This window comes from Sturnira hondurensis, unplaced genomic scaffold, assembly GCF_014824575.4.
Source record: "Sturnira hondurensis isolate 20B ecotype Veracruz unplaced genomic scaffold, ASM1482457v3 Scaffold0015056, whole genome shotgun sequence".
In the NCBI taxonomy this organism is placed as follows: Eukaryota; Metazoa; Chordata; class Mammalia; order Chiroptera; family Phyllostomidae; genus Sturnira; species Sturnira hondurensis.
This window is the reverse complement of record NW_028087687.1, coordinates 2,686,713-2,712,804: the sequence shown is the minus strand read 5'-3', so window position 1 is coordinate 2,712,804 and position 26,092 is coordinate 2,686,713. Positions and strand designations below refer to the sequence as shown.

General features: G+C 42.0%; 1 protein-coding gene across 3 annotated transcripts in view; it reads right to left on the bottom strand.

Annotated features, from left to right (window-relative positions):
- RFC1 (replication factor C subunit 1) overlaps nt 1-26,092 on the bottom strand; it is a 72,482-nt gene that overhangs the window by 6,622 nt on the left and 39,768 nt on the right. For 2 of the 3 annotated variants that reach the window (XM_037064323.1, XM_037064325.1), the window contains exons 7-22: nt 21,195-21,272; nt 19,793-19,880; nt 18,662-18,942; nt 16,405-16,512; nt 14,552-14,731; nt 13,296-13,400; nt 10,422-10,821; nt 8,735-8,847; nt 7,308-7,422; nt 5,935-6,026; nt 5,606-5,743; nt 5,378-5,473; nt 5,158-5,256; nt 3,518-3,672; nt 3,275-3,392; nt 1,694-1,839 (exon numbers count right to left, since the gene is read on the bottom strand). In XM_037064323.1, coding sequence (XP_036920218.1) covers nt 1,694-1,839; nt 3,275-3,392; nt 3,518-3,672; nt 5,158-5,256; nt 5,378-5,473; nt 5,606-5,743; nt 5,935-6,026; nt 7,308-7,422; nt 8,735-8,847; nt 10,422-10,821; nt 13,296-13,400; nt 14,552-14,731; nt 16,405-16,512; nt 18,662-18,942; nt 19,793-19,880; nt 21,195-21,272 — 2,312 coding nt within the window. The remainder of the gene's footprint in view (nt 1-1,693; nt 1,840-3,274; nt 3,393-3,517; nt 3,673-5,157; nt 5,257-5,377; nt 5,474-5,605; nt 5,744-5,934; nt 6,027-7,307; nt 7,423-8,734; nt 8,848-10,421; nt 10,822-13,295; nt 13,401-14,551; nt 14,732-16,404; nt 16,513-18,661; nt 18,943-19,792; nt 19,881-21,194; nt 21,273-26,092) is intronic. The other variant, XM_037064324.1, reaches the window with a different exon arrangement.

Below are 26,092 nucleotides of genomic sequence, written 5' to 3'. Positions count from 1 at the left end.
CTTTTCCATTTACCTGGAGCAGAGAATGCGACACACAAGTGCAGGTTCTGCTTCCACCCTCCTCCTAAGGCCCAGGCAACAACAGTGTCTCTGCTCCTACTTCTTGTGGCCCAAGAGCTCTCTCTCCCAGCCCCAGATACTGAAAGCATCGGTGAAAGGCAACGAGATTTCCTGCCCAAAGTGCCCTGCCACCTGCTCATGGGGCTCCACAACACCTCTCCATCTCTCGACCACAGCATACAGAATTCTACAGAAAAGTGCTTCCCTCACAGTTCCTAATGCTGTTCCTCCTCAATGTTTAGTTTTAGAGCAGGGATTCCCCACATCTTAAAAAAAAAAATCCCGCAGAGAAAGTTCCTGCAGAGTCACAAGGTGGCAGGACCCACACACTGGCCAGGGAGAGACGTAGGGAAACAGCCTGTGACCGGCTGCACCTAGAATGTTATCAAAACGGCTATTTTTCTTTCTCTTTACATGCTGTCACTTAAAGACATAAAATAGCGGAAAATTCCCTAAGAAACATTTGTTCCCTAAGAAAATTCACTAAGAAACGTTTGTTCAGAAATGCTATGTGCTGGGTGAGTGAGCCTCGGTCCCTACCACCCGAAAGGTTCAGTCCAATGGGAGAAGGGGGCAGACATAGACAGGACGGCCACGAACAACATGCAAGTCCAGCGCTCAAAACCTACATGAGCACAGCAAGAGCAGCAAAAGGGAGACCCCTGAGCCAGGGTGAGGAAGGACCCTTAAAAGCAGTGAGCAGGGAGCAGGAAGAAAGCTGACAGGCAGGCCTGCAACCTGACCGGTGAGAACAGGAGGAAAACAAGATTGCTCCAGCAGTGTTTCATGGTCAAAAATAAACCCCCTGAGCCCTGGCTGGTGTAGCTCAGTGGATTGAGCTTGGGCCTGCGAACCACATGATCGCGGTTCAATTCCCAGTCAGGGCACATGGCTGGGTTGCAGGCCAGTTCCAATCAGGGGACTCACGAGAGGCAACCATACATTGGTATTTCTCTCCCTCTCCCCTTCCCTTCCCCTCTAAAAATAAATAAATAAAATATTTAAAAAAAAATAAATAAAATAACCCCCCTGAAGCTGACTTACTATTTGTATGGAGGCACATTTTCTAAGTTTCTAAACTTTAACAAAAGCGTACCAAGTCACCAGAATTTTGAACATCCTTAAACTTCTCCAAGCACATTGGTTTTCAATCACCTGAGGCTCCACTTCCCATTACAAACCAAACTGGGTGCCCTCTCCCACACAACAGGGGCAGTTTACTGCTGGGACAGGTAAAAACCAATTCGCTTATTTACACAGTTCCTTTTCCAATTCAATTATTCTGAAGCAAAGATGTTTTATATGCCCACTAGTAACAGGCACGGTCACAATAACCATAAATAATATCACCATCTCAGATACACAGTTTTAAATTTATCCCAGAGGTATGACACATCTATCACCAGCTTTACTCATCCAAAGTATCCTGTTAAGTGATAAATATAAGGGTTATAGTGACTTTGGATTAATAAAACGCAGTCTCACAAGATAAAAAGAATTTATCAGGATCATCTATCTAGTTAGCAATAAAATCAAACTAAAACACGAACTGTTCAGCTAACGCCCTCCTTCCCGGACGAAGGCTAAACCCACTACCCCAACGAAACACCAGGAACGGAACCACACCACCTACCGGAGGCTCATGTGCAACGCAAGGTCCTGAGCGAGGCGGTCGTGCTTGCCTGTGGACGAGTGCTTACCCAGCCAGCTGGGGAAGGAGGGAAACTGGCCCAGGGAGCCCCTCATCAACTCTCCGGGCAGAACGCTGGCGTAAATGGCCTGAAAAGAGCAAGGGCAGTCCATGATTTAAATTCTGTGCAAAGTAGCTACCTTAGCAGCATGGGCTTCCAAGCAGTCTCTGGAAAACACAGCCCTGCCAGCCGGTGGCCCGAACCCCAGGGCAATCAGGCCCTCGCCCTCTGTCTTGGCCGTCCTGGACCTGTGGGTACGGGAGATCTCCCAGAGAAAACACCTGGCCCTCTGGCCCTGAGAGAGGTTGGCTTGCCAACTGCGCCCCCTCAACCAACTGACCTCAACGCACCAGCGACCCCGTGGAGGCCAGTGGGGCAGGAGGGACTCTGCTTCAGAGCAGCATGACTGTCTCCAGCACACGCTACCGACAGCACAGAGGATTCAAAGCACAGAAGGTCTGCTCATTACAGCATCGCGTAAACTGACGCCTGAGAAGAGTACAAAGGGTATCTATCGCTGGGGATCTTCACTCCTGGGGTTTTCACTCTTGTAAAGGCTGGAGTTACACACAAATTTTGTATCCTGCTTTATTCTAATAATTAACTTTTTCATATTAGCTAATCTTTACAAGTAACTTTAAAGGTGGCAGAGTGTTCTAATCAAGAGAATTCACCACAACTCATCACTTTCCTGTTGCTGGACATGGAGATTCTGTCCCATTTTTGCCACTGGAACTAATGACTTAGGGAGTATTTTTGTATGTTAAGCTTTTCTGTGTTTAAAATTATTTTAAAGACAAATTCTCAAACACACAATTGCTAATTTAAAGAATGAACACTTTTAAAACATGAGAAAGAATTCTTTATATCTAGAACGAGTCTTTATTTTTTATTTTTTTTCAAACAACGTGTAGGTAAGATTAAGAGAGGAGCAGGCCGCCAGAAGTCCCCCATCTGTAACTCAGGTCGATGATGCTGTAGAAATAGGTAAAACTCCAACAGGAACAAACACTCTTCAGTATGAGTGTTTACGAAAACCTATTTTGAGTAAAACATATCAACTGCAATAAAGTACCCAATTCAAAGCTGCCTCTTTAGCAAGAAAGAAGAAAATCAGAATCCATGTATCAGAAAGTGGCTGCTGACCTTCCCTGGCTGCATTTCTTCAAGGAGAAGTTACTTAGGAATCATCTGGGCAACCCAAGAATGACAAAAAGGACACAGATTCTTAAGGTAAAACAGAGGAAATGAAACTTTGACTCACATCTTAGTTACAACCAAAATGTAATGTTCCTATTTCCATATGTCCACGTACATAAAAATATCATAAGCCACTGAAAAATGGGGCTGGATCAACAAAAAGACAATAGTGACCAGGGAGTGTTTTAATCTGTAACAGACTGTATTTTTGCCATAACGGCAGTAAGGTCTACCTGGTATTTTAAGTAATTACAGGAGCTAGAAGCTACTTTGTTCTCCCAAGTAAAAGCAGAGCCTGCAGTTTAAGGGAGGACCACACTCACCTGTGTGGGCAAAAGGCTCCAGTTCTGCTGACTCCGGATCTGCCGGTCCACCAGGTCGCCATCACAAATGCTATCTGCCGCTCTGCTCAAAAGCATCAGGTGCTTTTTCATGTCCCCCCTGCAGGATAAAAACCAGCCTGCATCACGGCCCTGCCCACACCCCACAGCCGCCCCCTCAGGCATCTGCCCACCGCAGTGCCCGGGGGGCACTAACTCTGCCCCGGGCCAGCTCTGAACACTCACCCTGCAGCGACGGGCTTCACGTGTACGTAGTTCTCCTGGACAAAAAGGGGCGCTATCGAATAATCGTGAAAAAAGAGATCTGATTTGTCCATGAGTGACATGTGAGCAGTCTCCTCTCCAGCTGCGAACACTTTCCGGGCAACATCAAATGGGCCCTAACAAGAAAGAGGGACGCTCCTAGTGGAAGGGCCAGCACCCACACACTGACCAAACTAAACGCTGGCCAGGACGTGTGCACTGCGACATAACTGGTGTGCACTGCCGCAGGAACTCAAAGTAGTGCGGTCTGGGAGACAGATGGTGGCATACTACAAAACTAAACAGACACTTAACTCACTGTCCACTACTTGTGCTCCCTGTTCTGTGCCCAAGTGAATTAAAAGCACAGATCACACACACACAAACCCTGCACGCGGATGTTTAGCCACTTTACTTGCAATTGCCAAACCTAGGAAGTCACCCTTCAGTAGGTGAATGAATAATCTGCGGTACACCCAAGGGAATATTATTCAGCACTAAAAAGAAATGACCTACCAAGCCATGAAAAAATATGGAGGCAAGTTAAAATACAAATTACTAAGTGAGAGAAGCCAATCTGAAAAGGCTCCACGGTGTGATTCCAACTATATAACACTTCCAAAAAGGTGAAACTACGGAGACAGTAAAAGGCTGGTGCCTGCCAGGAGTGAGGGGGGAGGGGGAGGAAGCAGAGCGCGGAAGATCTTTAGTAAGCTACAAGGGCAGGCCCATGTGACCACACATTTGTCAAGCCCATAAAAGGCACGCCACTAGGGGCCCTGGGCAGGAACAACGAGTCCCAGCAGGTCGTCAGTGGCAGCGCATAGGGGATGCTGGCCGTGCAGAGGGTTGGATGTGTGTGGGGACAGGATGCATACGGGGAATCTCCACACCTTCTGTTCAGTTCGGCTGTGAACCGAAAATCGCTCTAAAATTTACTAACTTTTTAAAAAGGACACAGTAAAAACACTGCTTAATCACTGCTCTAACTGTAATAAATTCTGACTAGTGACTAGATGAACTAGAACAAAGAGATCATTGATAAGACCTCTACTTTCAGGGAGGTTATTAAACTATAAACCATTAAGAACAGATTATTCACAACAGATGCAAAACCACTGAAAACATGAATGAAACCCATACATCAAGGACTCTGAAGAAGCCATTTTATAATTATTGAAGCGTGTATAATTTAAAACTTCCCTTTCTCAAAATTTACAATATACGTGGACAGTCCTTGAAAAAATTCCATTTGAACTAGAAACACTTTTAGCAGCTGTCTCTAACGCTTATTATAAATATCCAGCCCTGGCCAGTGTGGCTCAGTTGGTTGGAGCACTGTCCCGTAATCCGAAAGGTCTCTGGTTCAATGCCTGGTCAGGGCACATGCCTGGGCTGCAGGTTTGACACTATCTTGGGGCACATATGGAAGGCAACCGATCAATGTTTCTCTCTCCCCGCCACCCCCCACCCGTCCCCCGGCAATCCCCCACTCACCCCTCATTTCAAAGAGCAATAAAAAAACATCCTCAGGTGAGAATAAAAAGTAAATAAATATCCACAGGTTCCATAGGTTTGTCAAGGAACTACGGAACAAAAATAAATGGAAATCCATTCATTACCAGTTTGACATCCTTCTTGGCTCTGTGGGAATCGGCCTTGGCCTGGTCGTAGGTCAGGGCCTTACTCTGTGCACACCACATGCTCAGGTTGTGTAAGACCTACGAGAACCACAGATAAGACTCTGTCAATGAGACAGAACCACCACGCCCATTCCCCATAAGGCTGAAGGCATTAATTCAAAAAAATCATCAACTGTCATGTAATACATATTCAATTTACCTGTCTGATATCTTGATTGGCTCCCAAAATTATTTCATTCATAGCTGGTGGGGGAATCTTCAAACCCTCTTTAAATGCAACAGACAACATAGCAGCCTAAAAGGAGAATCTTCAGTGATTTTTTTTGTAACTTATATAATCAGATATTTAAAAAATACTTTCAGGTACTTTTAAAACTGACCCTTCAATAAATAGAATGTGATGGGGGAAAAATTCCCAACACCATACCTTAATCTGTTCAACCCGAGGTCTTTGAAAACGAAGATCAAAACAATGATGAACCAAAGAGCGAATCTTGGGATGATTTCTGTCATTGCACATGCAAATAATGGGAATTTTTGTATGTTTTATCAGACCAATTAATTCCTACAAGGCAAATTAGCAACACAAAAATAATCATTTAAAAAACAAAGTACCACACAATGCACACAGTCTCAGTTTTAAAAACTTCCTCGGCAACATGGCTTAATTGCCGTAGATGTCACAGCATAACTCGTTCTTTGTATTTTTTGTAAACACCAAAACAGTAAACTGCAAAACTACACTGCCCCCATTACCTGAATGCCTCCCCTGTCCTCAGTGCCCGCCATGCCGTCCACCTCGTCCATGATGAGGGCGTGTCTCGCGCTTCCCGAAGGGGCTGCTCCGCCTGACGACAAGCAGTGGGATGGGACAGAAACAAAACAACTGCTGTTCGAACACTGCTCTTTACAGACATTGACATGACACACTGCACACTAGTAACCACACATTCAAAACCCCAAAGGTCCAGGAGCACATGGTGAGGAGAGTGCCCTTCTCCCTGGCCACGAAGGGTACCAGTTTCCCTCTCCAGAGGCCAACAGTGTGACCAGACTACTGTGTAGCCTCTCAGAGACATCCTATGCATGTTAAAAATATGTGTGCATAAAAACACACTCCTTGATTTGGTCATTTAATGTATTTTTGTGATCTGTTCTTACCTATGGATACAGAACACCTCACTTTTCAAGGCTGTTCAGTAACGTTCTATCCTACACATGTATCATAATTCACTCAATATCGATCCATAAAATGTGAAGATGCTTTCAATCTTTCATTATTATGAATCACACTACATGAACATCCATGTATGTGTCATTTTGCATATATACAAGTATTAACAATGAACCTGAGACTTAGAATTTTTGCATTAGAGGGTACATGTAACTTAACCTCAAGAAATACAGCCAGAGTTCCCTGCAGAGCTGTACCAACCTACACCCGCCAGCCATGTGTAACAGTGACATTTCCTGAGCAACTTCTTTTTAACAATGACCTTCTACCATTGAAAGTACCAAGAACTCAGGTAACTGTGCAATAAACCACAGGTTCCACGTGTTCAGTGTGCAATGTAGGCCCCTACCTGTCCCCATAAGCTCTGGCCATACCAGACCACTGGCCATAACCTTCGATACTGCGGTATTTCACACTGTCTTCACCTCCCCTACCACTCTTATCTGAAATAAGCCCTTCCACCCACAGGTGAGTCTCCTTCTCATTCTGCAGAGCCCCCGAAGCAAATGTCACCTCTTCCTGGTAGTTTTCCCCAAGGCCCCAAACAGAATCCCTTCATCTACAGGCCTCCGCCACCTCACTCACCACGCTGTATTGCAGTCATTGATTTTTTTTTTTTTGCCCTCTTCACAGGGTTCACCTGTGAATCTGCTAAAAGCATATGCAAAGTACATAAATACATCCATGTATGCATTTTTATCACATTCTCAGAAATTCCTAATACCTAAAAAAGGTCCTCTATAAGACTTACATCAGAGGCTTTTCTTATTCTCTCACTTGCCCCAGGATATACACAGCAGGGTGGCTAGTGCACAGCGGTGGCGGTTAAACCTGGAAATGAACTTGTTTTCTTACATAACCCTCCCCCCAAAAACCAGTTCAAACAGTCACATACTTGAATAAAAGCCTTTGATGCTGGTATTGCTCAGTGACTCAGCAACAATCTCCTTCAAACTGTTCTTACTCCGAGTATCACTTGCATTCAGTTCCACGTAGCTGTATCCCAATTCCTAATCAAAATATTAGAAACCATCACCATCACAACGTAAATTATTAACTCCTCTTCCCCCCCACCAAAAAAAAGACGACAGTTAAGGAAGAAAGAGGGTAGAAAAATCACACAGAGAACCATGGGTAAAAAGATACAGTAGGACAATGACAATGAAATTAACTGCAGTATGCCTCACAATCAAGAGACTTTTAAAACATCATATTCATGTACATCACACACACACACACACACACACTCTCACACACATACAAGTTGAGCTGATAAATCACTAACCTGGAAGCATATATTTGAACAAGCAATTTTACTATTTGTTTTTTGAAGTCCTAGAAAGAATTAAATATAACCAACCCAAGACTTCAATATCAGATGTAAAATTAATCTATTATAATTCTTGACTTCAAGATAAATAATAAAGTTAAGTCATTCTTTGTCAAATTATCCCTATATACAATTGTCCTCTCAAATCATGAAAAATCTATTTATTCTGGTTTATTTCCCAAAATTGACCATCTTAATCATAAAGTATTAAAAAATGCCTTAACTGAATTACCAAAAAAGGTAATGACAACAAGAAAAAAAAGAGCCATGTTCAACATTGTAGAGACTAGGGAAAAATAGATTTCTTTGGGGTTTTTTTTTCATGTTCATAGTATGGAGATTTTATAGTTCTTACACCAGGTAAAACGTTACACTCTGGTCCCTACAACGAAGATAAAACAAAACCATTAGCTTTTGGGAGAGAGGATCAGTAAATCCCACAATAGAAGTAAAAGAAGTTCAAAGTCCTTCACTGTATCATTCTGGTCCCATTTCACGCGTCATCCACACCATTCTGACGCACACCCACTGCGTCTGGCTCAACGGCCCCGTCTTCTCATTGTCTAGGAACAGCAGCCACAGGGACCACAGAGCAAAGGCAGGGTCCCACTCGCCAGAATTCACACTGCGCCACTGCCCTCCTCTCAGCCCACTGCAGCAGCCACACGAGGATGGTGACAGTGCACACACTTCTCCAAAGAGCGTGTAAGGTGCTCCTACCTGTAAGGGGCTGTAAGACTGTTACCTATGAAATAGTCAACCAAAGGCTTAATACACTGTCTGCACAAGCAAATACTGCCTATAATTATAATCACCAATATTTTTAAAAAGAAGGAAAATGACAAATATCCCAGACACCAAAGCAAATTCTAAAGGTTTAATTTCAGGAAAGTATGCACACACACCACTACATACTCACACACATGCACACGCCCGCTGCACACGCCCAGCCCTGTGCTAGCTTCCCGGCCACACTGCACCAGAACACCCACCTGAAGAACCAGGGAAGCAGTGGTGGTTTTGCCAACACCTGGGGGGCCTGAGAGCAGCGCTGCTTTAAAACTGGAGCCGTCGTCTTTGCCAGCAAATTTACCAGACTTCGCTGCTAGGGAGAAAAAAGTTCCAGAGTGTTAACTTCTGCTACCTAACCGAAATTCGGGGTTAACTGTGCACGAATTTAGCATCGAGAACAGTCCTCCAGCTTAGTTCTAAATTTGTAGGATATTTTCTACAAAGTATGAACAACAGGTTCCAGAGCACTTGGTAAAATTCTACACCCTAGATCACCTCCACCCCACATAAATTAATTTTTAAAATGCATTAACTTTAAAACTTTGATTTGAAATAATACTTTTATGATTTCCTTTGCTACAGAACACAGGTCGTGGAGCAGACTACCCAGGCCCCGATCCTGATTCCACCTGTCCCTGACGCCGCTGCGCACCAGCAGGGAGGACTTCAGAGGTGACTTAACGCCTCTGGCCTGCTGCCCCCTTTATCAAACAAGGGTGACTATGTAATGTGCCTGAGAGGGATGCTGTGGGAATGACCGTGCCCAAGCACAGAAAATGACTGGCAGGCCTCCATAACTGTTAGCAAGCACAATTGGTCTCCATGGTCACAAAAGGAAAAATGAAGATGCTGTGCCTTCAACTATTTGGCACAACTCTACGACATTCTTCCTCCCCTGACGCCATGGGGCCTGGGACACAAAGGATGCACACACACAGTGAGTGACAGGGACTGCCATCTACTGCAGGCATGGGGAAAAGATAACCTGAAGCCTTAAAGTTTTCTGCAGGCACACAAAGCACTGCCCCCACCCCCACTTTCAGGTAGTTTTTATGTGGGTTTGGAAAGAGAAACCGCCTAAATGTAACCCTGTATCATTGCAATTACACTATTATAAGTAAGCTGGTTTCATCAGCCAATGCCTAGTGACCATGCACATTAATGAGCCAGTCATCACTCTGTCCTCTTATTTCTTATACAATATCCCCCAGGGCTGCAGATGAAGCTCAGAAAAATCACTACCAATATTTGTGATCTGAAACCTCAGACCCACCATTTTGTATATTAAATACATATGTCATGGGTGTTCACGTTCCATGACAAACGCATGGTGAACAAGAGCAGAAACTAGAGAAGCCCGGGACTACCAGGCCGGCCAAAAGCGAACGCTCCACCGGGATTTGGGGCTGCCAAGCTGTAAGAGTGCCTCAGCTTCTCATTTGCCCTTCCCCCAAGTCTCCCTGGCACACCAGGCAGTCTGGCTCCCCTACCCCTGCGGACCTTGGTACATGTGCTCCTTCCTCTCCATTCACCCAGCTGACACCTTCCTGGTTTCCAAGTCTTGGCTTAGACAGCCATTCCTCCAGGGGTGAAAGCACACACCCCCTCTGCACCCTACGCTCACCTCTCCAACAGTACTCAGCACACTACAATTTAATGGCTGGATCCTACGTTTCCCCCGCTGTCTGTGAGCAACATGCAAGGGACTATGTTTTGTTCTCAACGGCACCTCTGGGGTCTAGCACGGCACCTGGTCTCAGAACCGGCTCTCAACGAGGGCCTGCTGAGAGAGGGACAGGCCAACTATCCAACCTCCTTGTAAATGTGCCACTGAGTAACGGCAGGGTGACAGACACACACACACATGAATGAAAGCTGTAGAATCACCGTGTCTCTGGTCCTCGGACGGGCTCTTGTGCCAATTCTGGAGCCAGCGTAGGAGTTTGTTGGCGCAGCTCTGGTCACCTTGCTGTCCAATTATGGCCTTGAGCGAGGTTGGCTTGTATTTGTCCACCCAGAGCAAATCTGCCACTTTGTTTTCCCCGCTGCCATCAGCCACCTGCCTGGCCCGGCTGTCACCACTTGTCTGCTCGGCCACCTGCTCCTTGAAGTCCAGGCCTCTCTGAAACACACCTGTGTCCTCTCTCACTGACTTCACAGAGCCATCCTTTCTGGGAGTCAGTCTGCACTTTTTGGATTCTGATTCATTCTTAGTTGGACTAATTTTTCTTTTTCCTTGGTCATTTTTCGAGGGTGTTCTCTGCAATTTGGACTTTTCTTTATTCATCTTAAAAATTGGAAAAGTGAGGGAAAAAGAAACCTGGTGAGACGGATAATTTCTACCCTGCTAATGTGCTAGAGGATAATCTCAGATACTCAAACAAGCCACCCAGCTGGGTTTGCCTTCTCACAATGGACCCTACTCGTGGAAATCATCGCCTTCCAAACTTTATAGAAATGAACAGCAAACACAATGAGAAACACCCAAATGAAATTTTTTAAAATAAGTAATCCAGTATTAGTTTGAAAACAGGGTAAAGGATTAAGAGGTTTTTGTTTCAGTTTTCTAAGTAGTTAAAAGTTAATGGTGCCAGGTGGGTGCCAGACTCTGGGGGGTCACTTTGTAAGTTACATGATATCTGACCACCATGCCACATACCTGACACTAATGTAATAGTGAATTTCAACTGTAAATGAAAAATAAAAAGTTTTTTAAAAACTTAATGCTTCCACAAAAACCTCTACGCAAATGTTCAAAGCAGCATTTATACACACACACACACACACACACATATATTTTATATTATACTCCCAAAGTGGAAATAAGCCCAATGTCTACCAACTTTTGAACAAAACAAAACGTGGCGTATCCACACGATGGCATATTAATCACTAATAAAAAGGAGTACTTTTTGCTAAGCGAAAGCCGTCAGGCACAAAGGGCTAAATACTGCACGACCCCTTTAAACAAAACGTGTGGAACAGGCAAACCCACAGACACCAAGTGGAGCGGTGGCTGCTGGGGGCAGGCATGAGTGACTGCTGACGGGCACAGGGTTTCTTCGGGGAGTGATGGAACGCTCTGGAAGCAGACTGTGGTGATGGTTGCACACCCTTGTGCATATGCTGAGAACCACTGATTCATGATTTTTAGACAACTGAATTCTAAACAGTTGAATTCTTTGATTTTAAGAATGGTGTGTGAATAATAGTGAAAAAGGGTGAATTCTTTTTAAGAATGGTGTGTGAATAATAACCAAGTAACAAATTTTGTGGTGTGAATTTTAAAAAAGTCCTGACAGGTGTGGCTCAGTTGCTTGGGCATCATCCCGTGAAACAAAAGGTCACTGGTTCGAATGCTGGTCAGGGCACATGCCTGGGTTGCAGGCTTGGTCCTGGTCAGGGTGAGTACGAGGCAACTAATCGATGTTTCTCTCTCATATCGATGTTTCCCTCCCTCCCTTCCCTTCTCTAAAAGTAGATAAATAAAATAATAAAAATTGGAATAAATAAATAAATTAGTGCCTCTTTACCAGTGAGTGAATGATAAAATCAGTGAGTGAATGCCTGAGGAGAAACAAGGTATTATCAATGTCTTAGAGCATCTCCCCAATACACTGATCAATTACAAAGGGAAAATACTCACTTTACTAGTGGAGAAACCTGGCAGACGTTAACTTAACCAAGTAACAAAATTACTATCACCGATCACAAGCGATGTCTGATGTGACGCACTGTGAAGTGAGTGCACCATACTGCTTCAGTGGTATCTCGCCAAAAATGCAAAACCTCAAGCTAATCAGAAGAAAACATCAAAGAAATCCTATTTTTTTTGTAGAAGCACTCCTCCAGGAATGACAAACTGTCACCGATAGGAGGAGAGTAAGATGCAGCAATTAAATGCAGCGTGGAATCTGGGAACAGAAAGAAGACAACTGGGGGAAATGCGAAGTCTGAATAACATGCGTGGTTTATTTGGCAGTGTCGTTTCCATGTTGATTTCCTGGTTTTGGTAACTGTGATGGTTACGACAGTTGTTAATACTAGGAAACACTGGCTGAAGGGCCAATACACATCATTCCCCAACATTTTTCTAACTGGAATAAATGTCAGACCACCTTGCCACCTGGACAACAGAGCTAGGGCCATGAAACTTGGCTACCAGCACACCTGTGCCCTGCACTTGGAAAAGACCTGCACATATGGGAATGAACGAGGCCAGCACTAGGAGAGGCAGAGAGGCAGAAATTGAAAGGGCCCTGAAAGCACTAAATTCTCCAGATCTAGTAATTCCTACACCAGGCCCACCCTGCCCACATGTTAGTTACGGAAGCTACCCTTTTCCCTTTTTGCTAAAGTTAATATGGGCTTGGTTTCTAGCACAACTGAGAAAGTTCTAATACAGTTTGAATTGAAAATGAATTGATCATACCGATACCTTTAAGGTATCTTTTAAAGAACTCTCAAGAGATAACCTTGCACAAAGTCACTGCAAGAATATGGAAAATACGGGAAGTTTGACAAGTAGATACGGTAAATGCAATACACTGTCCTCTCTCTCCTCATACTCCTTTTAAAAAGGTAAGGAAACACACCCCAGATCCGGGAACGGAGTCCACCTGCTCTAAAGGAAGTAAGGGAGGTTCGTTTGCAGAAGGGAAGTCAGTCTTTCAGCCAACAGCCTGGTTCCCACCCAAGAAACATCTATGGAATAGGAAAGTTGCTATAAACCAACTTAAATCAAATTCATTCTATACAAACCTCAGCTTCAACTGCTATTTCATATTTGGACTTCTTGCCTGGCATAGTTCGAATGAGATCCAATAGGCCATCTTCGTCAATAATTTTTGTCCCCAAGGCTGCTGCCTAGTGATTCAAAATGCAAGCCATTAAAAACCTGTATTCTTCTAACCATTACTTTCTTTTTTAAAAAAAGACTCTAGGGCCTTTTAGTAGGTTAAAAAAAAACATTTGTAAACTAATGCTGAAATTATTTTTTGAAACCATATTCATGAAAAAGTGCCACTGAAAGAAAAAAAATGGAAGATGCCTAAGAATAAGTTGGTACCTGAGGTGTCACAGTGCCACTTTCCTGGAGTGCTCTCCCTTCCCCCCCTCTCCCCCGACCCTAAAAAGGGCAGTCGCCAGGGCCTCAGTCCGCTCTTCATCCCCTCCTGGACTGGCTTGTCAGGCAGACTCCTTCCCCCACTTCCCTCCCTGCTAGCTGAACTCCAGCGTGTCCGTCTCCAAGTTATAAACTATGACCAGTCTAAGGCAATCAGGAAAGTCCTCGTCCTCCCAACTCCAGTTACAGCACTGAATGGCCATGTGGCAGCTATAGTCAATCAGACATGAGTGGAATCTCACAAGAGGAGTCTCAGGGAACACTCTTATGAAGCCAGTCACAGCTGGTATGACATCTTGCCACTGCCCCTTTTTTTCTGCCGTAAAATCCTAGAGCTGCAGCCATCTTGCAACACAGGGCAACATGCACAGAGTCTAAAGTTAACAAAACAAGGACAAAAGAGGCAGAAAATGGAACTAGCCTTGCTGCATCACTGAGCTGCTGAACCATCCGCAGCAGCTGCCTCCCTCTGGAACTCCTGTTACGTAAGGAAATAAGCAGCTCTGTTTGAAGCAAGGTTAGCAAAGTATTCTGCTACTTGAGCTACACCCAATTCTACTTGCAGAGTTCCAATAAGAAACTTAAGTGGCATACATAAGAGTACCTAGGACTTAAAAACCAAGAAAACTGTTATTTGCTTCTCTTAAAAAATATTTAAATTAGAATACTACACTAAAAAAGTCAAGTAAATAGGAGCTATGCATTCAGTTGGAAAACCAAAATCCTGGGATCAAAGCCAACTTCCATGCAGAAGAAATAACATGGGGAAAGAATTGCTTTTCCCTTTCTTTCTTCTCTTAACTCTATGTAAAGGGCACTATTACAAACAGCCAGGTCAGGAGCCTGCCAAAACAGGCAGGCTTCCGTGTGCCAAGAACACAGCAGCGCCCACCTTATCCCGCTTGGACTGTCCGCTATCACGACCCATGACAAGGTAGTTTGTTTTCTTGCTGACATTTCCGGTCACTTTTCCTCCATAGCGTTCAATCAGAGACTTGGCTTCGTCTCGTTCAATGGACTCCAGCACTCCTGTGATTACAAACGTCAGGCCTTCCAAGCAATTTTCAGCTCCCTACAAATCAAAACGTTCAAGCAGAGAGGAAATTACATGGTAGCTTTCCAAAGAAATATTTGGCATCAAAACTGCAGGAAGTTGATTTTTCTCATTTGACATCATAAATAATCTCAGCATGGAAAAATCTGCTGGAAATTTACAGCAAGTAAGCAGAACCTGGAATTAAATCCTAAGAAAATAACTTATAAAACCAGCAACAGAAAATACACATTCAATAGTCAGAAAAGCTTATTAAAACTATCCATTCATACTATTTTCATTATTATTTTTAATATTTAAAGCACTAGTGAGCATGTATAACTTTAAGTAAACAACTAGCTACCATCCACCCACAGAAACTCTTGCTATTGTTAAGAAAGAAAAGCTTCAATTCTGAAAAAAAGCTAAGCAAGTTCGAGCCCCTGTACTTCTCTCTAGCTGTTTATCCGACGACAGAAATCTGACGACCTATACACAACTTAAAAGCAAGACCTTATTGTCTCTTAGTTGGAAGGATAACTTAAAAGACACCGGCCAAAGTGAGCTGCATGGAGACATTTAATCTTAATGGAAATGTGTAGGTGGGGGGAAAATGGAGACAACTGTACTTGAACAACAATGAAAAAAGGTGAAAAATAAAATAAACTCTGAAAAAAAAAGGAATGTGTATAGTTATAGACATTTTTTACTTCTGCAGTGGTTGAAAGAAAGGTAAACCAAGCAAAACGAAAATCATGTACACCATCCAAAGTTACTTACCACTCTTTGAATAGAGAAATGAACACAGACTTAAAACAGGCTTGAAGAGGAGCTAAACCAAATCCAAAGGCTAGCACAACACAAGTTCAATCCTAGCACAACACAAGTTCAATCCTTCACCATCCGGAAAAAAGAATACCTCTGGATCAGCTAGGAGAGAAAAAGTTTGACTAACGACATCCCAAGGTCCCTTATCAGAGAATAAGAAGCCTTCTCCTATGATGGTAAACATAACAACCTGTACATAACTTAAAGGCAAGATCATGTTACCTCCTGATTGGAAAGATTCTATAATTAAAGTGATATTGTGAACACTACAAGAAAACGCTTCTCAACAAATTCAAAATAACTGTATAAAACTCAACATGCAGGGCCCTGTCCCACATCCCAGTCACCTATCATCCCCTGAATTACCATCCGCCCTGGCTCTGAGCATCTTTTCACCTCCCCAATCTCAGCACTTCCAGCTTCCCTACCAAACTCTTCCACTCCAGAACCCCCACTGCGGGGCCAGCAACCACCCAGCATCCTGGACCCCTTCTCCAGCTCTGCTCCCATGGCCTTGCCTCCACTGAAACTGACTATCCCCTGAGGACACCACTTTGCCTGAAGTCCTCTCAAGCAGAGAGACTTTCATACACCTTGTACAAGAGGTGAGGCTGGCAAATATATCACAGTTCTAAGTAAATAATTTACTTAAGGCCTCTTCCCTGAGTTAGACCGTAAGTACCGTGAAGGCACAGAATCTTGTAACTGCTGCATGCCTCGAAGCCCAGCCCTACTAGGGCTACTTGTAGTCAAAAGAAAACTTTTCTAAGCACTGAGCAGTGACTCATAATGGGATAAACATCCCTAATCAGCAAATGTGGTGACTGCAGCTCCTCTGCTTTCTGCAACTGTGCGCTGACGCCGTGCCTTCTCAGCACTCTTACCTTTGGGATCTCCTTGGAGCCTAGAGCTTTGGGACCTTCTCGATTTAAGTAACTTCGATAAGCTTGATAATTAGCGCGTCTCTTTTCAGAATCTTCAGGGCTTACAGACTTTAAGGATAAGAAAAGGAAATTGAACAGCCATGCAAAATGATGTGACATTAAAAATATATATTAATAAGTAATCATTAAGTCACTCTATACTTGGTCCCAAAATTAACATTCCTAGCTACAAAAGTACTCCCCACCCTACACATGCCTGGCTTATAAACACCAAAGGCTGATGCCCTTGCAACACCGCTCCACCCTCTTTAAAGGCACGTAGTAGGTGTCTCAGGGCAAATTAGGTGCATAAACCAAGTTGCCAGCCTCAAACAAAAAAATCAAAACAATGTATTTCATAAAATTTTAAAGATGCATGGGAATTCTGAATTCTACTTCACAATATATTCATGTAGATTTGCTCACACAGGAAGATATCCTAGGTTTATCCTATGCCTTTGTGGTCCTCTGAAACAGCCTGGAGAGCTCTACCCCCTGGGACATACACACTGCAGTCTGAGAGGCAAGTTTTAGTCAAAAAAGCAGACACATTCTATAAGCCACCACTCTCCCTGCAAGGTTTAATCTCCCCTGCTCTGTTCAAGAAATCTTACATTGGGTATCTCTCAGAAAACCCTGGGGAAATTTTTCCAACTGTACATCCCTAGACTCACCCCAATTTTCTGAGTCGGAGATATGGGGTAATGGCTAGGGCATGTGTATTCGTGGGGAAAACATCCTAGATAATTCTGACTCAAAAACCATCACAAAATGATCTTTACTATTTTTTCTACTTCCTATTTTACAATATTTTTAACTTGGAAGCCACCTCAAGTACCTTTGAGAGTACACAAACATTACTTCAATGTAAATAAATAATTTAATCAATCAAACAAGTTGCTTTCATTATAAGTTAAATAGGCCATTATAGGTTGGTCCTAGACCTGAACTCTCCATTCAAACCGGGGTTCGCAAATGCTGGTGTGAACACATATCATCTGAGAGGCTTAGTAAAATCCACCTGCCCAGACTGCATGCCCTGGGAAACTTTATTTTTAACAAGCTTCCCAAGAGGGCCCTACACACTGAAAAGGAGACATTATTCACGTGTAACATTAATTCTATGAAAAAGATAATACTGAATTAAAGTGACTTATAGCTTTGAAGTGTACCCATTTATGAAGTCCAAATTATTTGGCCAAGATAGATTAAATTTAGTAAATAGAAGTTCTCAAAACTGCTTAAGTAAATTAAGTCATTTCTATTCTAACTTCAAAAAATACAATGATGAGTAACAGTATCACTTGAGGAACTCTTCCCCTTTAATAAAAATAAATAAGCCTTTGTAAACCAAACCATTTAGAGTGCCTGAAGAAAAACATTCATCCAGCAGGTCAAGTATTTATTGAAGAACAATCTGAGACCAAAAAGTTCACTCTTCCCTCAAGCATACTCATGAGCACTGACCACAAACAACAACAACAAAGATCTTGAAATCATCACCATTTCACTGTTCTGCACTGGAAAGAACGGTGACAAGCGGTTAAAACAGACAACATTCTGCTTTTAAGTCTAAGTCCCAGAAGGCTGGAAGGAACTGTGGTTTCTCATTGTGAACCTAAGGTAGTTCCAAATTGAGATTCTAAGAAACTACTCACTTCTCAAAAATACATGAAAACACAGAATACTTCTGAAACCATTTTGCATTACCACACTGTTTTGGGGTTATTTTTGGAAATGATATCAGTATCTCAACACTGTTATACAAGAGTAAAAGGGAGTACATTCAGGAAAAACGCAAATAATGATTTTAATAACAGCAAAAACTTGCATAAAACTTATGTGTCAGATACTGTTCTAAGTGGTTTTACATATTAACTCAAATTATCCCTGTTTTACAAATGAGGAAAAAGTTACTTAAACGCTTTCAGCCTATTTACTCGTCTTTAAAAGTTAAATAATAAAAATAAATATCTCACCGGGTTGTTGTACAGACTAAATGAGATACCATATGTTTTAGCACAACATCTAATATACAATAACACTCTATAATCATTGGTTAATTTAGCTATATTAATAACCTATGTTCTGCAGCAGCATTTAAATAAGATGGTATCCAAAAGGTAATATAAGGACTTATAAAGTTAGAAATAAGACTTGAAAATAAACCCAAATCAACACACAGCCCCAACATGATACACTATTAGAAAATTTCTACCTCTTTTTTAGTGGGAGAACTTTTCATTTTCTTAGGACTTCTTGTCTCTTTCAATTCAATGGCACTTTCTTTTCTTTTTGTGGCCGTAGGTTCTGTTTCTTTAGAAGAACTCTCCTCCTTTTTTTTCAAAAGTGCCAGCTTGGAACTAGCTTTAGGAGAAGTTTCTCCTAATTTGTGAGGTGATGACTTGGAATGTTGCTGAAATTCTTTTGAATTTTTACATTTAGTTTGCTTCTTAGGACTGTAGTTCTTTTTTTCATTCAGAAATTGTTCTGTTTTTACTAGGAAGACAGAAAAGACTGATTGTTGTTTTTGGAAAATGATACTCAGTAACAAGATAATTTTTTTCATTTCTCAGCTGAGTAATCTTAGTAGCACACAATGTCACAGGTGATTTCATAATGTTTACATTAAGATTTTTAGTTCTAAAAGCACATCCATTTTTTAAAATTAAACATTTCCATGTTACTTCGTTGCATAACCAGTTCAAATTAATGTAGCTGTTTTTAAATACAAATTACTTATTAATTTAAATATGGTAAACTACATATAAGAACATGGACTTTATTCCACAGATAATTTTCAATGATCTGAAATTTATAGAGATAACTTACTGAACTTACTATAATGTCACATAAAAACTCTGTAATATAGTCTGAAAGCTGCAAACCCTGAAATTTCAAGACTAAAAGTTACTATGCAAACAGTGTGACTTGCAGGATTAAGACCATCTATACTAGCAGATGGTTAAATATCAGAACCACTAAAAAATAAAACCTAAGGACGGTCAGCGGGAGAGCTTCAGATGACCTGAACGATCAGTCCACTCTACGAGCGTGAAACATCTAGTTCTTCGTCTTCCTACGTTGCTGCTCACATGCCACACTACTCTACTTGGAAATGAACGTGTAGCCAGGAGCTGTAAAACGTTTCTCACAACGTTCAAACAGCAGATAGCATCCTGCACCAGCTTTCAAAGTATCAAAGTGGAACATGCTCCAATATTCCTATGAAATAGCATCTACTTAACAATGTAAGGCCATTATTAAATCAAATGTTTAAACAAGATTACCATAAATTTTCTTCTATAAAGGCAAATGTTCCAGCTTACTTTTTTCCTGCTAGTATTACCTTTATAAGGATCTTTATGTTTTTCTGCTTTACTTAAATTGGACTGGACAGATGAAAATGTTTCTCTCTCTTCTGGGTCCTTTAGAACCTAAGAAAATTTTAAATGTGTCAAATGTGACAAATAACAGATAACTATTATGAAAAAATATGTTAACATTGACCAAAGTTTTTAATTTATCCATTTTAAGATTAAGAGTCATCCTCCAAAGTAGCAGGACAATGCAACAAATTTTCATTCACTCATCCACAAAATTTCTGGGGCAAATGAAACATGTTTTATTACTTCTAACTTTACAGATGTGAAGATGGATGAAAAGGGTCTAAAAAATACATTGCATAAAAAAAATCCCAGCTCTTCCCAAGTTGTGAGCCTCTCATCTCAATCCTCAAACTGTCAGCACTACGAGATTAAAAACTAAAACATAGGGTGGGAGGAGGGGGCGGGACTGGTCGAGGAACAGGTACGAAGGACCCACGGACATGAACAACAGGGCGGGGTAGAGGAGGGCAAAGGAGAAAAAAATGGGGACAACTGAAATAGAGTAACAGTAAACTATTTTTAAAAAAGAAAAACACTGAGGCAAAAAAAAAAGAACTAAAATATAAACCCAGAAGACTACATTAAAAACAATCTAAAGCTCACAAGAAAAATAAGAGAACAGTTTCTCAAAAGAGAAGAAGAAGACCCACTCTCTCTCCACTGCCCCCTCCGAACTCCCTTTTACAAAGAGGTTACAAATTGGTGTGTGTGACACAGCATTTTTTTTAATAATTGAAATTCAAATGTCTTTAGATGGAGTAAGGCTTTTCAGATGATGAAGTCTCCACTACTTGCTACTGTCTTACATCTGACTGCTGTAAAATATTTTTAAATAGTCAGATATTGATATTGATAATATTAACAGAATGGGATTCAAAAGAAGTAAGTCTAAAATAAATCAGTACTTAAAAAAGAAAGACATCTTGATGCTTTTAAAGATGCCTGAAAATAAACTCATCATCTGAGACCGTCCTATTGCAGACCATGAAAGTAATTAGTTAGAAATGGTAAAACTGTGCTTCCCAAAAGACAGTAAATACAGTTACTAAGCTTTAGGTCCCATGGGAATCTTTGTAAGCATTATTCTCTTAACAAGTACGTTCGAACCCCTTCATGACAGAGTAAGCAGAAGCTGCAATTCACTCTTCTGTGAAGAAGGGCTCTTGGCTGGTTTTGGCTCCACCAACCTTCCTTTGGGAAGAGTAAGTTCTTCCTGAGCTTCCCCAAAAACATGTTTATAAATTATAATAATTTAGCTTCTTTCTAGAAGAGCTACTCATGGTTCTATCTCCAGAGCTTAGAGTACACAAGTATGAAAAGAAACATTATATTCAGAGTGCAAAAAGCCCAGCAAAACACCACCTTCTTCTTCTTAGGTTCTTCATCCAGCATGGCCAATGTTTTGGCAAACTCTTCATCTTCATGCAGTTGTCTCTCCAGCTGCAAAAAGGGTCAACAGGGTGAGCTGCTTTTTTTCTTTTTGTGAATGAACATTTTTTAAATGTTGATTCACAATACATGAATCAACATGATTCATGTTGAAGAAACCAGAAGAAACCAGAACATTTTCCAGAAAGTAACATTTTCCCTTTAATATTAACAGTTAAGTATCACAGGCTTGCCTCACTAAGCCATATCAGATTTCAGAACAAATGCATTTACTTTTGCAGGCACAACAGATAAACTGAGCCTATTTTTAAAGCCGTATTTCTCATTTATAAAGTTTAAAATCTACAGTTTTTTCTTAATGGTCCTAATGCAACACTTACAGACCCCTTACTTCTAGTTATTTTTAAACTCTAGAAAAAGCTGTGCAAAGAATCTCACCCTAACAGGAAAGAAATCGTCTGGAGGACACAAAAAAGAGTGAGTCTAAGAAATCAAGAAATTATATTTTTTCTTTTCACACAAAAGTAAGCTATACACAAACATAACTATCACTTATATCATCAAACTCCTACTTTCAATTACTAATTCAAATATATCTGTTCTGACTCTTGAAAATTTAAGTCATCACATCAGCCAGAAGCTTTCCTAACTTGCTAAACGTTACTGCAGACGTTCTAGGTAACCTTGCTGTTATTTCCGAACATTTTCACTTTCAGCAAAATGATACTCTTCCAGAAAAGAATGTGAAGCAGTGAATATTTCTCATTAGAAATTAAATGTTTTATGCCCCCTGATAAAATGCCCTAATATAAAATCAAAAAAGACATCCCTATATTATTTAAACAAATGAAATAATCTCAAAATCCACCCAATCCTAAAAAAACTTGGAAACTGGCATTGAGTCTGATAACAGTAACCAAGCGTTTTCTTACTAGTAAATTAACTAAATCAAGTTACAGAGAACTATAAGCCTGAGAGATGCACATCAATATATTCCATTGTTTAATATCTCCTTACCATAACCTGAACTACACATCTAATTGCTGAAAAGAACAGGAAAATCTTCACCATAAAAAGGTCCTTCAAACTCTAAACCTCCAGTGGCCCTGCAAGAATTCCTGGTAGAACTCTATACTGTTTTTCCAAAATGTCACACTATGTAGTACACTTCTAGCCCATGGGATTCTAGATACTTTAGATGACAAAAGAAATTTAAATATTTCCATCAAAAAATTCATTATTGGTGATTATGCCCTCATGTGATCAAAAATCCTATGTGTGAATACAATGGTGAGCACAGCGGACAGTGTTTAACATACTATCTACATACTGACTGGTTTAGACACTGGACACACACGCAAAGGACCAAAGAGGTGAAAGTGAAGGGGGAAAGGAGGAGAAAAAAGGAACTTTTCTTAACAGGGATAGTAAGGAAAGAAACCACCAGTCACTAACACCCTAAAAGCCCTGCATCAGACTAATGAGTTACTCCAGTACGATTCGGAAGGAATGGCACAGGAAGGATAAAATAGGGAAATGCGACACAGAGCACCACGCCTGGCTTGGAAAGGACAGGGTAAGCCTCCAGTTTTGGGGACAGGTAAAAAGTTGGGTCCCTAAAAATCATTTCAAAATTTTACCTAGGCCATTTGTGCTATCTTGAGCCATGTGGATACCTGGTTTGTAGTTTATGTAATTCTCTGTAACCAAGTACAATGAAAAAAGATTTTGAAAACACCAACTGTAAACTGTCATGTTAATAAAATTGGAACAAATACAATATATCCCAGATGACCAGAATACCACTATCTCACAACAATGCGCTGAGCACCAAACTGAGCAGGGACAGCCGACAGCGGAAGGAGGCAGAAACAGCCCTGGGCAGGTGGAGTGTGCAGCCCATGTATCGGAAGACATTTCAATAGCAATTCTTTTTGTTATTATTGTTCTATCAGGGTTTTCCCAATTTTCCCCCCCGTTGCTCTCCCCTACCTTGCCCACCACTCCCCACCCCCTCCTGCAGTCAGTTCCCACCCTGTTATCCAAGTCCATGGGTCATTTATACCTGTTCCTTGACCAGACCCTTCTCCTTCCTTCCCCCGTTATCCCCCTCCCCCTCCCCTCTGGTCATCGTCAATCTGTTCTTTGTTTCCATGCCTCTGGTTCTATTTTACTCACTTGTTTGCTTTGTTCATTAGGTTCTTAAACAGCAATTCTAACAAATATTAATAATAGCTACAATGAGGTACAACAGAGCATACCAGAGGCATCTCTAATATAGTTGAGGGAATATGAGAAAGTGATACTTCAGCTAACAACAGAAAGGAGGTTCAAACAGTAGGTAGGTACCAAGGACAAGAACCTCTGTCAGAGATGGACACATTCTTTATTTGGCTCCCATGATACACCAAGCTTCCCTCATTTCCCTACTTCACTAGCCACTCTTTTTTTTTCTTTTCCTTTACTGAATCTAGCAAGAGGAGAAGGGAAAGAGGGAAGAAGAGAGTGAAAACACATCGATGTGAGAGAGAAAATTGGTTGCCTCCCCTGTGTGCCCTCATCCTCCTTTCCCTGCCCTTTATCTAAACATTGACAGAGCTCAGTCCCTAGACTTCCCTATTAACCGTCTCCCCACAATCTCATGCACATGCTAGTGATTCCCAAACATACATCTTCAGCTCAGACCTCACCCCTCAGCCCCAGACTCCCCCAACCAACCACCAACTCTGCACCTCCATTTGGAAGCCTATTAGGTGTCTCAAACTTAAGATGTCCAGAATAGAATTCTTGATTTCTCTCTTTTTTTGCTCTTTTTTTTTTTTATTTTATTGATTATACCATTACAGTTGTTCTATTCCCCCCTTCATTCCCCTCCACCCTGCACACCCCCTCCCTCACCATTCCCCCCCTTTAGTTTATGACCACATGTCTCCAGTTCTTTAGATTCTATATTTCTCCTACTATTCTTGCTCTCCCCCTATCTATTTTCTACCTACTGTCTATGCTATTTTCTATACCTTCTCCCCCTTTCTCCTCCTCCCACTCCCCTCCATGTGATCTCCATTTCTGTGGTTCCACTCCTGATCTAGCTGTCCTCTTGGTTTGCTTTTGTTTTAGGTGTGGTTGTTAATAACTGTGAGTTTGCTGTCCTTTCACTGTTCATATTTTTCATCTTCTTTTTCTTAGATAAGTCCCTTTAATATTTCATATAATAAGGGCTTGGTGATGATGAACTCCTTGAATTTGATCTTATCTGGGAAGCACTTTATCTGTTCCTCCATTCTAAATGAGAGCTTTGCTGGATACAGCAATCTTGGATGTAGGTCTTTGGATTTCATGACTTGGAATACTTCTTTCCAGCCCCTTCTTGCCTGTAAGGTCTCTTTTGAGAAATCCGCTGACGGGCACTGATGGGCACTCCTTTGTAGGGCACAGGAGTGTCTGATGGGCACTCTTTTGTAGGTGACTGTCCCCTTGTCTCTTGCTGCTTCTAGGATTCTCTCCTTCATTTTGGTCTTGGCTAATGTAATTAGTAATTATGATGTGCCTTGGTGTGTTCCTTCTTGGGTCCAACTTCTTTGGGACTCTCTGAGTGTCCTGGATTTCCTGGAAGTCTATGTCCTTTGCCAGACTGGGGAAGTTCTCCTTTATTATTTGTTCAAATAAGTTTTCCACTCGTGGCTGTTTCTTTTCCCCTTCTGGTACCCCTATAATTCGGATATTGGAACATTTAAAGATGTCCTGGAGGTTCCTAAGCCTCTCCTCATTTTTTTGAATTCCTGTTTCTTCATTCTTTTCTGGTTGGATGCTTCATTCTTCCTTCTGGTCCACTCCCTTGATTGGAGTCCCAGTTTCCTTTCCATCACTATTGGTTTCCTGTGCATTTCCCTTCATTACAATTAGTTTAGCCTTCATATGTTCCTCTAATTTGTGACTCTAATCAACCAGTTCTGTGAGCATCCTGATCACCAATATTTTGAACTGTGCATCTGAGAGGTTCACTATTTCTTTTTAGCTTAGAGTTACCGGCTCCAGGGCTCCAAGTTCTTCTTGAGCCATATTTTGGTCTGTTCATACCTGTTATGTATGAGGAGCGGAGCCCTAGATGTTCACCAGGACGGGGCAACTCAGTTGCTGGGTTGTGACGCTGTATGTGGGGGCAGGGTCAAAGAAAGGCAATGGTGGTCCCCTCTGCGGCCTCCCACCACTGGGGCCGCACCGTCCATCCCACTGCATGTGAATGTGCGACCGTGGTCAGCCCGCAGCCTTACACACTCACTGGGTTCGCCCGCTGGAGCCTGCGCAGTCCGTCTCACTGCTCACTCCTCTGCTGGTTTATCTACGCGAATGTGTGACCATGGTCAGCCTGCCCCGCACCCTCACTGGGTCCGAGCTGCTACCCCGGCTGCCTGCGAGCCTGGGTCGGGGGATCTTTCCTGCCCGTCCCCGCTCTGCTGCTGGTTCTGCCCCTTACCATCTCGGTTGAACGGTTCGTTGTTGTCGGACTTCCGTATAATTCAATTTTCTGTTCTTTGGCTGCGTCTTTGTTCATCAAACCTTTATTGTATTCAAACTTGGTTGTGGAAGGCACAGTGTTTCCACCTATGCCTCCATCTTGGCAGAAGTCTAGAATTCTCGATTTCTTTGTACCAGTGTTTCAGTCTCATCAGTTGCTCAGGCCAAAAATCATGGAGTCTATCTTTCAATCTTCTTTTTCCCTCCTACCTCATATCAATTTACCAGCAACAACTTGAAGATTACATCTTCAAAGCACAGATTATAACCACTTCTCACTACCTCTTCTATTAGCACCCTGGTACAAGCCAACAGCACCTCTCACCTACCTAGCCTGCCCTCACAGTGTCCAAACT